At 41.3% G+C, this 12,760-nt stretch overlaps 2 protein-coding genes across 9 annotated transcripts in view; one reads left to right on the top strand and one right to left on the bottom strand.

The window, feature by feature from the left end:
* AGFG1 (ArfGAP with FG repeats 1) overlaps positions 1-12,760 on the top strand; it is a 44,972-nt gene that overhangs the window by 27,730 nt on the left and 4,482 nt on the right. For 4 of the 8 annotated variants that reach the window (XM_072143344.1, XM_072143343.1, XM_072143341.1 and 1 more), the window contains exons 6-12: positions 230-349; positions 7,904-7,975; positions 9,237-9,419; positions 10,181-10,262; positions 11,203-11,279; positions 11,479-11,562; positions 12,197-12,298. In XM_072143344.1, the coding sequence (XP_071999445.1) occupies positions 230-349; positions 7,904-7,975; positions 9,237-9,419; positions 10,181-10,262; positions 11,203-11,279; positions 11,479-11,562; positions 12,197-12,298 (720 nt within the window). The remainder of the gene's footprint in view (positions 1-229; positions 350-7,903; positions 7,976-9,236; positions 9,420-10,180; positions 10,263-11,202; positions 11,280-11,478; positions 11,563-12,196; positions 12,299-12,760) is intronic. The other 4 variants (XM_072143347.1, XM_072143346.1, XM_072143345.1 and 1 more) reach the window with 3 other exon arrangements.
* Positions 2,222-4,832, bottom strand: LOC140122462 (uncharacterized). The gene is made up of 3 exons (XM_072143351.1): positions 4,017-4,832; positions 3,483-3,628; positions 2,222-3,192 (listed from the first exon to the last, which is right to left on the bottom strand). The coding sequence occupies exons 1-2, from the start codon at positions 4,830-4,832 to the stop codon at positions 3,623-3,625; spliced, it is 822 nt and encodes a 273-aa protein (XP_071999452.1). The 3' UTR covers positions 2,222-3,192; positions 3,483-3,622.

Here is a 12,760-nt window from a genome sequence, read left to right as displayed (position 1 = left end):
AGATGTGTTTAAACCTAAACGCTTTGATCTGCCAAGCTCCATCTTACCAGATAATAACCCATCTCCCTCATTGTGCTCCGTGTGACATTTCTGTGTTTTCACTACTAAATGATCTTTATTTTTGATGTTTGCGTTTTATTTTTAGTATTATGTGTTTCACCCTCATTAATCTCATTGTCATTTTTTTTTTTTCCTTTTTCCTCTTTTTTTTGTTTTCCACATTTTACAGCTCACAATTCTGCCAATGCAGACTTTGCAAACTTTGATGCATTTGGACAGTCTAGTGGCGCGAGTAGTTTTGGAGCGTTTCCCCCATCGAGTCAGACACCCACCCAGCCTATAAATACAGGTAGTCTTCCAGCTACTGCAGCTCCCATAGGGAGAGCCTTGTGCTACAGCTGACATCTCCTCCATTGCTCTTTGTGCTTGTGCCTGTCTCTCTTGGTTTATATATACTGTGTTGCTGTGTGTGTACAAACCTTGGTATTATATCTGCCGTGATTTATATGTGTGCACAATTCTGTACATTTGTATTCTTTTAATTTATGCATATGTTGCTTTTGTTGTAGTATAACCAAAATGGGTTTTTTTGTAGTCAAACACAACTAGCACAGGTTACATGTATTGTTTCTCCCTCTTCAAACTAGCATAAAGTAATAACCTTCCCTATGATGCTCTTCACTAAAGGAATGATAAACCAGGAACGCTTGCTCATCAATCCAGGCACCGTGACTGTGTTTAAGCTTCATATAGTTGTTATCAATGGCCTCCTTCCTCCTAAAATTAAGTTTTAAAATTATGCTAATGAGCCAGAGGGGCTACAGTACGCGTTTGTGATCTGGCTTTACAGGCTGTTACACTGTCTCACCCTCTCCCCTGCTTCTTCAGCACTTGTGCATAGAGCACTTCATGCTGTATTCTCAATGCTGAGGATGCTGGGGGAAGGGTGAGACAGTGTAACAGCCTTTTAAGCCGGATCATAGAGGGGATAGTCACTTGGGTTCATTAGCATAATTATAAAAGTTGATATTAGAAGGAAGGAGGTCATGGGTAACAAATTTAAAGAAAATTACCACAATCACGGTGCCTGTATCTATGAGTGTCACTGGTATATCTTGCTTATTTTGATGGTAGATTTCCTTTAAGCTTTTTGTTGCAAAAAGTTAAAGGGCTATTCTTATTACTGCAAATTAATGTTATTATTTGTATGATAAAGTTATACAAATTTCCAATATACTTTCTGTATCAATTCCTTGTGGTTTTCTAGACCTCTGCTTGCTGTGATTCTATAGGAAGCTTCTATGTTTACTTCCAGTGGACAGAAATCTGACCATGGTCACACAGGTGCACGGCTCGTTATATCACACAGATCTGATTACTCTCTGTGATACTAACGAGCTGTCAAAACAACAGGAGAATCAGGAAGGGAGAGAGAAGGGAGGTGAAGGTATCAAACCTATATACCAAGTAAGTCCAGATCCATGTGGTACGTAATAAAGTGTGGGTTGGACCGGTATGGTAAGTAACACACCAAAGAAAGGCTTCCCATGAGCATACACAAAAACAAAAGGTACCCCTTTAAGGAGGGACAGGGAAAGAGGGGTAAAAGGAAGCACTATGAAAGACCAAATTGAGTCTGAATGATTGCAGTAAAAAATACTTTATTAATGACTATTTAAGACATAGTGATAAAAGCAGGATGAGAATCCTCAGACAATGCTGAGGGGGAATGACAGTGCAAGGCGGCGACAACAAATGAGAAAGTCGTCACCCCGGGCAGACATAGGAGGAATTACACATGGACAAAGCATGCACATGTAATAGGTAAGGACAGAAGGTACATATAATGAAGGCAACGGGTGTAAAGTAGCACACAGCTGCTAACATGCATAAACATAGGTAATGTGCACAAACAGGTAGAGATAATACCTTACCAATGAACAAAAGGATAGATGAAGTGGACCTCCACTGTCCGGGATGACGGTCATTCCAGTGAGGGGAGTGTTAAAAAGGAACAGTCAACCAATGGGAGCGCAAAGCCCCTGTCATGTGTGGGGGCGGAGGTGAATGGGTCACGTGACCGCTGTTGTGTGTGGGGCGGAGCCAAATGGGTCATGTGGTCGCTGTCATGTGTGGGGGCGGAGCCAAATGGGTCACGTGATCGCTGTCATGAGTGGGGGCGGAGCAAAATGGGTCACGTGATCGCTGTCATGTGGGGGCAGAGCCAAATGGGTCACGTGATCGCTGTCATGTGTGGGGGCGGAGCCAAGTGGTAGTGTGATGCGTCACATGGTAACCAGTCACGTGATCAGTGATCACGTGTATCTGGCGTAGCGGTATTGCGCAACAGCGTGTAAATGCAGGGAAGCAGAGTATGTATTGTGACAAGCAATGGGTAAATTGAACACCATTTAGTGCAAATACATATGTTACAAGAGATTTGCAAAGATGCATGCGTAGATGTATAAAAACTTGATTCAATTACATTAGTATTACAATAATAGCGTTAAAGCCTGCATACAAAAAACTTTAAAAAGGGGGTTCAAAACATTATCCCAACATGTATTTATGGCTAAGGTGCCAATTAATACGCATAAAACATACCATACAGGGGATACCTATATAAAAATGGATGGTAACATATACAATGTAAGGTTCCTAAGAATGAAATGAAAAACATGTGATAATAATGAGATCGCAATTTTGCAGTGATACCATATTATGAATCATGACGGCGGTGAATTATGACTACCAGCATGGTAGAGTATATGTGCAACAACATCAAAAAATTTGTGATAATACAAGGTAGTGAGGTATTGGGCACAAGTGAGGACAGGGGGGCGTGAAGGTGAGGAAAGCACATGAAGGGAACACAAAATGGGAAGGTGATATAAGAATAAAACATAATAGTGTAATCTGTTGGTGAAGATTTAAAACGGAACCTAAGCACTGGAAATAAAAATTGTGTATATAATACCCAGAAAAAATGCAAATGATTAACATGTTTATAAGATCGAACTCTAGTATATAGTGCTGTACATCCTTATTTGTATATGCACCAGTTGACCCTTGCGAAGCCATATTATGCAGGACCAATAGAAGAACCGCATTTTTCCCACCATGCTGTTTAGGACAATTAGAGATTGGAGATATTGCGTATATTATCCATAGCGCCAAAACCATAGGTTGACCCTGAAATAAGGAAATCAAAATAACAAAAAATTAATTAAAACGTATAAAATAGATAAAAATACTATTGTATTTAGACGCCGATGCGTTGAATGCAGAGCGCGACCCTAGAGACCGGGGGTTGAAGGGCAGAAGTGGATCTACTGGAGAAACGGGGCAAAACTCAAGGTTTCGTTTAGGCCCCTGGGTTGAATGGTGTTGAGGGTCCAAATCCATCTTGTTTCGCACTGTGATAGTCTCTTGTGGATTGGGCCCCCTCTAATCCCTAGATCTATTTTATCAATACCACGTACCTTAAGTAGGGTCGGATCGGAGTTATGTCGCTCTTTGAAGTGTTGAGCCACCGGTTTTCCATCAGTGTCAGATTCATTATTCAGTGTAGACTTGATGTCACGCATATGCTCTCGAATGCGTACTTTCATCGGGCGAGTGGTTAGACCTATGTAGATTAAATTACATGGACAGGTTGCGTAATAAACCACTGCTTTGGTATTGCAGGAGATATTGTGTGTGATGTTGTACATCTTGGTGCCCGATGAATCCGTAAATGTGTCGGCTTTTTCTACATTGGGGCATGCTACACACCTCCCACATGGTTTGCACCCCCAAGGTGGGCGACCAGCATCGAATATGGTGTTAGATTTGCCAGATGTATAATGGCTCCTTACGAGGATGTCTCGCAAATTTTTAGCCCTTCTCGCTGTCACTGAGGGATGTGGAGTAATATATTTTTCGATGATCGGGTCGTTTTGTAGAATTATCCAAAATCTTTCCAAGGTCTGACGCATCAAGTGCCACTGAGAGTGATAATTCGTAATGAATCTCACCTGGTCTGGTATTGCTGGTTTTTCCTTAGGTGATAAAAGAGTCTGGCGTGCTGTTCTTTTTGCACGCCAGTAGGCCAATTTTAGGGATCTATTACTGTAGCCTCGTTGTCGAAACCTATTTTTGAGGTCATCAGCCTGAATCTCGAAGTCATCATCCGAGGAACATATCCGCCTAATCCGGAGGAACTGACCAGTAGGTATGGCTCTCACGGTCTGGATGGGGTGAGAAGAGGTAGCATGCAATAAAGAATTAACAGAGGTCTCTTTTCTGTATACGTTTGTTTGTAAAAAACCATCTGTGTACTTGGTAATGGTTACATCAAGGAAAGCCACAGAGGTTTTGTCTGCATGGTATGTGAGCCTGATGTTATAGGGATTATTGTTCAGAGTTGAAAAGAAGCTTTGTAGCTCCACCAAGTCCCCCCTCCAAATGATCAGGATGTCATCTATGTAACGGGCCCAAAACAGGACCCGGTCCATAGCGACATCCCGATCACTGTCCAGGAGGTCCCTCTCCCACAGCCCCAGGAACAAGTTAGCATACGAGGGCGCACAAGACGCCCCCATAGCTGTGCCCTGGAGCTGCAGGTAGAAGGATCCCCCAAACACGAAAAAGTTATGGAAGAGGACAAACTCCAATAGTTGCAGGATAAATGAGGAAAACTCCTGTGTCACATTTTCCATAGACAGGAAATATCGTACCGCGTTCAAACCGTCATGATGTTTAATACACGTATAGAGGGACTCCACATCGCAAGTGACAAGGTATGTGTCATTGTCGACATGGAGTCCATCTATTTTGCGCAGTAGATCCATTGTATCCTTGTTGTAGGATGGCAACGTCTCTACGATTCTCTTCAAGTGGTGGTCGACAAATTTGCTTATGTTTGCTGTAAGGCTTCCTGTCCCAGATATTATAGGCCGGCCTGGTGGTATCTTTGGATGTTTATGCACTTTCGGCAGTAGATATAGGGTGGGAATCGTCGGCTCTGTTTGTTTTAGGCACTCGGCAAGGTCTGTGTCGATCACCTTGTTCTTGACAGCCTGTAAAAGTATGGAATTTAATTCATTTGTAAACTTTAACAAAGGATTGAACGTGAGGCGTTTATAACATTGGTGGTTACTGAGTTGACGATGTGCCTCAGACTCATACATCTCACGTGGCCACACTACCACGTTCCCACCCTTATCGGATTGTTTGATAACAATCGTCTTATCTCTTTTAAGACTATTGATGGATCTACGATGTGCGTTTGACAAATTATCATGGCTTACCTGATCATTTATTTTGGAAAATTCCTGGGATACTGCTTTAACAAATTGATCGACCGCTGGGCAGCTGGAAAGATTCGGAAATTTCTTAGACTTTTTTCTCACGCATTGGGGGATTTGGGTATCTGCATTATGTTCAATCTGGAGTTCTTCCAATATCCTGACAGCTTCAATTTCTTGCTCGGTTTCAAAAATTTCTGCTGGGTCTTTTTTATGAAACCATTTCTTGAAGATTAGAGATCTTCCAAACATGTGGAGATCTTTCACTGCGGAGAAAGTGTTAAATTTAGCACTTGGGGAGAATGTTGACCCCTTTTCCAGCACCTCTACTTCATGAGGTGTTAACACACGCTTTGAAAGGTTAATTACCTTTAGTTGGCTATCATTAGCGGCACTTCGTGTTTCCGGACGACGCTTATTATTTGCTTGGGGTTGAGTGTATTTCCTCTTGGTCCCTTGGTTTGATTGAGTCTGTGGGTTGTCCCCTGGGTCGTTGAATGACCTTGTGGATGAAATCGATGAGGAGCGACTTGATGTACGTTCCGAGCGAATGTTTCTCCTATTCCGGCTAGACCGGCCCCAGAGGTAAGCTTTTTTTTGGGAAAAGTCATCCTGATCACGCTGAAATTTCTTTGTCTTTTTATCACAAATCTCTTTTTCCCAACACTCAAATTCGGCTTCCAGAGATAGGTCAAACCGTTTTTATTTCCTCCTGCGTTTGTAAGGAGGTTAGTTTTATTCGTGCTTCCTCTATTTCTTTGCCAACTGTTTCAAGTCTTGTTTTGTTATCCTCAATCAACAATTTTATGAAAGTTTCGGAACAACGGGTGCAGGCTTCTTCCCATTGGGTAATAAACATGTCATTTTCCACCTGAAAGGAGGGAAAAACCTGTACTCTGAGGCCTTTTTTTTTTTTTTTTTGTACTAACGAGCTGTGCACCTGTGTGACCATGGTCAGATTTCTGTCCACTGGAAGTAACATAGAAGCTTTCTATAGAAGGACAGCAAGCAGAGATCTAGAAAACTGTGAGGAATTGATACAGAAAGTATATTAGAAAATTGTATTACTTTTTAATCATACAAACAATAGCATTAATTTGCTGAAATGGGAATACGCTATAACCTTCTTAAATCTAATATTCAGATTTATTTCATCTTGTCATAAAGAGTAAATCACACATTTGAGCCAGGATTGACATGTTCCTCCTTGTCGGACATCCGCATGTGTCAAGCAAGTGATAAAACGGACTCCTTTTGTTGTGATTTTGTAAGGGTCCCATGATCAGCATTTGTAGTGACTGGCCAACCCCTTTAAGATCAGGGAATGTATGTGGCATTAGTACTAGATGCATGTATGTAGATGTATGTTCTTGGGTAAAATCCAAAAGCAGAGAAGACCCTTGTACTGATGAATAGAAGGGCTTTATTGTCTTCACTCCCTTTTAGGGCACGGTCACACATTGTGTTTTGAAACGCATTACACCAGCTGAGAAGAGGTGATTTGCCTAATTACATTACTGTTAACATTCACATTTACAAAACACGGTGTAAACAATGTTAACACATGTGTTAACAAAACAAACAAATGCATTAACACATGCGTTAACATTGTGTTTACATAGCGTTTTCTAAACACCAATGTTATCTTTAATGTAATTGGGCAAATCACCTCTCCTCAGCTGTTGCAATGTGTTTCAAAATGCAATGAAAAGGCAAGCAAAACGCAACATGTGACCATGCCCTCAGGTTTGGAGTCAAAATAAGGCTGTGTTCAGACTTGAATTTTAGTAATGCATTAGAGTGTTCATATTTATCATATTTTATTCATAGCGTACACCAAAGTTTGCTATTCTGTCAGTGTAAGAAGACAATCTAGTCCAAGGCTCATGCAATCACTCCCCCAAACTGTACAAAATCGGATAAAGCTTTAATGACCGCACGAGGGGGAATTATTTGCTACAATTACCACATACATTCCACAAACCCTTATTAATAAATAGGCAATTACAATAACATAGAAGAACATCACCTATATAGAAATACCATGGTAAACAAATATGACATAAACCTTATAACATGGCAGCGTTCTGTCACCCTCCTTATTACCCTGCTGTATGGCAGCCCCCCCCCCCCCCCCCCCAATGTTCCTTTCCTGTCCCTTCTTGCTTGGAGTTGTAGGTTATGTGCAGGGGATTGTCCGGCTCTCATGCTTCCCGCAGCTTTATTATAACACTATGGATGGTCGGAGGAATGTGCTGAGCTCAAGCTTCTAGCCTTTCCCGATAAGACTAGTGGGTGGTCCAGAAAGTACATGGCCTCTTGTAAGTCATTGTCCTGTCCCTTCATGTCTCCTGGAGAGCGGAGGGAAGCCAGGCTTCCTCTCTAGTCTTGTAGTAGGGGGTTGAGTACATACACAACACAGGCACCTTGTGTGTTTGCACCCTGGTTGTCCTCTGCTGTGCAGCGTCTCTCCTCTGGTCACTGCATTTATCTTATGTTTAAGTTCTGTTTATATTTCTTTTTCTTTAAACATGGCGTCTTGATTTTTTTTTCTTCTCTGCAATCCTTCTTTTCTTTTCCCACCTTCCTCTCTTTCATCTCTCATGGTCACTCAGCGATTAGATCGCTCTCTACCAGCTGCAGTGTTGGTGACTTTACGTCTGCTTTCTCTCTGCAGACCTCTTACCGTAAGTCTTACCTGTCCCACCACGGGGCGGCTACTGATGTTTTCTATGTCCTTGCTGTGTGTAGTTTTCTATAGTAGTCACTAGATTAGTTGTGCTCGTGTTTGTTAATGGATTGGCGGACATTAATAAGGATGAAGAGCAACGTTCTGCAATTTATCGAGCTGGTTTTTGCAACCATCTCACTGTAAAAAAAAAAAACAAAAAAAAACAAACAAACAAAATAATCTGTCAGGGTTTTTTTTCCCCCTTGCATCTCCAGGATTTATAAGCGTACCATCAAGGTTGTTCAGTAAGCAGCCTGGTACTAACACGATGGAATATCGGCACTCTGGGAATAAATGGAGGTTCCTTTTGGAGGGCGTTATGGAGCGCTGCCTGTCACAAAGGCTTTTATTTTTCAGGAATTTGATCCATAGCCTTAGAACAATTAAAGGCTTTCTAACAAACTTTGCAGAAATCAATAGTCCAGTGTGTGTACACGAGGGATAACACTGTTAGGCTAAGCTCACACCTGTGTCAGGGAGCATATTTCTTTCTGCAATTAATAACTGTAGTGTAGCAGAAGGTAGAGTATTCCATACGTTGAAGTCAATGGTGAACGGAAAACTTTCTGTTCACCTTCCATTTTTAGTTTCCATTATGCTCTCCTGAAACGAAAAGGTGTAAAAGAATGCCCCATAACGTTTTGAAAACGCATCCATTTTTGACCAGTTTTAATTAAGATTAAGAATTGGTAAAACCTGTCAAAAACGGATGCGTTTTCCAAAAATCGCATGCTGCTTAAAAGTGGACCAAAAACGGGTTCAAAACGCAAAGGATAAGCTATTAATTATAAAGTCACAGAAAACCACTTTCACCTGCGCTGCCCGGTTTTCTACTTTTAACATTCTTTGGTGGAAAGTTGCAAAATATCCTATATGACCCCTACCGTTTATGACGGCACGGCTTGTTTGTCTGCAGATAACGTTCCTGGGGCAAGTAGCCCTCCATAACTGTCCAAACAGAGTTCTATTTTAATGTGAAGAGAAGGACAATTTGGGTTATTCTAAGGGGTTTAGTTACCGTACATATAAAAATAATTTCTTTTATTCACATATGACTTTGTGGGAAGTTTCTTTATAGTTTGCTGTGAGCATTCTGACTTGTACTTGCTGCTTTTATATCCAGCTGTTACTATAACACGGATAGACGCCGCGCTGCAATGAGTGAATGTTTGCACATGTGTCTATAGTATTCCAAGAATTCCTTCTCTATTTTATAGGTACTAATGCTAACGCAAACTTTGCTCAGTTCGACAACTTTCCCAAGTCCTCCAGCGCTGACTTTGGGGCCTTTAATTCGACTGGGGCTAGTAAAGCGGCTGCTGTTAGTAAACCGAGTCAGCCTTCAGCAGATAAATATGCAGCTCTTGCAGATCTAGACAATATCTTCAGCAGCGTGCAAGGTAAGAATATCTATTAATGGGCTACGAAGTGTGACTAATCATAAGATACGTTTCTTCAGTTTTGTTTCCTATTAATATTATAGGAAATCTTGCATCAAAATCCAGCATGATAAACCAGGGACACTTACTAGTAGATCCAGGCATCGTGACACCGGTAATCTTCTAATATTTGTTATTCATGGCCTCCTTCATTCTAAAATCAACTTTTAACATTATGTTAATGAGTCTGAAGAGCCCCTCTCACATTGTCCTTTTAGCACTTTCACCCTTTCCTGCAGCACAGAGGGGCACTGCTAACACCCCAGGCTTATTAGCATAATTTTAAAGTTGATTTTTAGAAAAAAAGGAAGCAATGGATATATATGGTTCCATATAAGAAGATTAAAACTGTCACAGTGCCTGGATATATGGGTAAATCTAATCTAAAGGCTTGGGCTACATCCACACAACTGTGTGCTCGTATGGGCCGTAACCTGGGTGGGCATACGACCGGGAGGAGGAGGGGTGAGCACTCCCTACTCCTCTCCCCCTCTATAGAAAGCTGAGTGGTGGGACTGTAAAACGGCAACATAACATGACGACTTGGCTGGAGGGAGATGACACTGTAGCCGGGTGCTATAGACCTCTATTGGGGCTGTGATACGGACGCAAATTGTGTGACTGTATCAAGGGCACCCATCCGGTCATATGCAAATGGATACTTCAGTCTGGGGCACCAGGTCATCACATATGTGCACCTACATCACTGTTATACTTTCCAGGTGGCAGTACACAAGGAAGTACCTATAGCGGTCCCACACCATCTTCTGCTCCTGTCCCAGCTGTTCCAGCCCCAACAGATAAGTATGTTTCTAAACGGAGATCTATTTAGTTAATATTTTGTTTTTTTTCCCGATGGTCTTACCAGTATTTGAAGACAATAAAATTGAAAATTTTTCCTTTTCAAAATTAAGCGCCTTTCTAAATAGCTTTTTTACTCAGAAAGTGTCCATAGTATTGTGGTAGAGTATTTGTATCTCCCCCAAACAGCCAAATCTATAACTGATCTGGCATCACAGTCTCGTGACTGTAGGTTGGGTCAATCACTTTACACAGAGGATTCCACCTGACACCATCCATTTAAAATAATTTTATTTATAATTTGTTGGCACTCAAACCCCCAATCCTCAACATGGGATACAATATTGTTACCAGTGACCCATGGCTATGGGAGGACTTTCTCTAGATAAGAGCTTCAATAGAGTTATGGCTCATCACATGCCTAATGACCGGGTATAGAGATGTATCTATTAAGTAGATCGCTCTCTAAATGACAATATAACTGAAGTATTATATTATATATTTGATTATAAAAATGTATATGAAACAAATGTTATTTGAAGTTGATATTGTTGTAATCGGGACAAGCTGTAAAATACAGTAAAACAATATATAAAGTGTTTGTAGAATGGTGGAAAAAATAACAGAATAGAATTTTTTTTTTAATTCAACCAATTATAAACGGACATAAAAATTGAAGGCCGTCTTCTACAAACAAAAGCATGTCTGGCCAAAATACATTGAGAATCGTTATACTGCACTTCTATCAATTTGAGACAGAATTTGGTTTTGGATTGCAGTTTTGTCGCTCTGTCTATAAAAGGCGACGGCCAAACATGAATTCATGGTTAAAAGGCAAAGGACATGAGTGTCAGAGACAGACCAAGGCATTGAAAACTTGAAGCTTCTGCTTTGTATATGTTCTGGTTCTTTCCTTGTGTGACACTATCCCTATCTTTTACAGCAATGTTTTTGGGATCCCAGCTGCAGTCCCAGCAGCGCACACCCATCCAGCTCCAGCAGTCGCAGGAGCATTTGGAGGTAAGAGCCAGTGTGAACAGAGCTGAATAGTAGATAAATGTCAGAATCCTTCTGCAGTATTTCTCTACAACACAAAGCCCGTTATCCAACTATTTACCCCTCCTAAGCCATTTGACAGACTTGCACTATGGTAGAGATTACATTTTTACATCGTAGACAAGTGGTTGCTGAACAATGATCATATAATGTCACTTCCCAGCTCCTGCCTCAACAAACCCATTTGTTTCTGCTTCCGTTGCACCTGCTGTGAACCCGTTCCAGACCAATGGACGAGCGCCTCCAGGTATGGGAACATGGACTTTATGTATACATTGACTATCTCACCATGCGTCTCATTAACAAAATTCTAGAGTATGTAAAACTGTAGCTTTGTTTGCTTTTGTCCTTGCTAAGAACCTAAGGCTTCTTTTACAAATAAATGTCCCCTTTTAGAGACCTGTACCTCAATAAAAAAGCAATGAACCCTGCATGTAACATTGACAGTTTTGGTATTCGGTGGTGCTTCCTTGCAATAGGACACCAGTTTCCTCTGCTGTACCTGGAGGATGTAGTGCATGAAATAACGATTATTATAATCCAAAAATCTGCCTTCTGAGGGGAGTCAGGAGGCCCTCCAATATCTGCTGGGCTCACTATGGGACCACCACAGATTCCAAGACTTTTTGGCTGGGGTTCTCATTCTCTTAAGTTGTATACAACTGGCTGAAATAAAACTGTATTCATCAAGAAAATTTACAGAAACTTTGTAATGAAGACGTTATTCCTTTGACACCTGAAGATTGACCATGTGTCTTCCAGAGCTTTGCCCCCCCTGCCCAAAATACTGCCCCCATGGTCCTTCACATTTGGCATGCCTGCTCTGAACTGTATTGGTAATTTATAAGTTTTGGAAGACCATATTTTAAACTCTCAACCAGGAGTCCGTGATGGTCACACGACCGAGATGGACTACCCGGGTGCCCCATTTCACCCATTCCACCCGACCAGACTACCGACAGCTGCAGGAGCAATGGATGTCTGTGAGTAGTCTGTCCAGCCCCGGAGCTGATATCACGTCTTGGCTTCGTTAAAAGCTTGGCATTCACATTCAACATTTTTTTTTTTTTGCCACCCCCAGCATGTGAATATTTTCACCAACATCCAAATATTACTTTTCTGTGTTTGTCATCTATTGATGTGAAATATTGGAGTATGGATATTCTTGTGATGACACCTATGAGATCACCATTTGCATGTTTTTTTCTTTTCATTTAAAGAACAGCATCCCTTTTTTACCAAATTTTCTTTTGGAGTTACTGAAAATTGTGTAGGCAAGTCTATCAGGGCAGACATCCCGGCACAACAAGGGTTTCTGGCCTTGTGTTGTGGTCTTCTACTTTTGTAGATGCACCCCTTTGTAGATTTTGGTATCAAAGCGTTACTAGAACTAAGTTTGACCTTATATAGCTGAGTTTGAACACCAGGTGTATTACCCATCCTGC

Source organism: Engystomops pustulosus, chromosome 3 (genome assembly GCF_040894005.1).
Source record: "Engystomops pustulosus chromosome 3, aEngPut4.maternal, whole genome shotgun sequence".
Lineage (NCBI taxonomy): Eukaryota > Metazoa > Chordata > Amphibia > Anura > Leptodactylidae > Engystomops > Engystomops pustulosus.
Note: the sequence above shows the minus strand (reverse complement) of the source record. Positions and strands in the feature narration are given on the sequence as shown.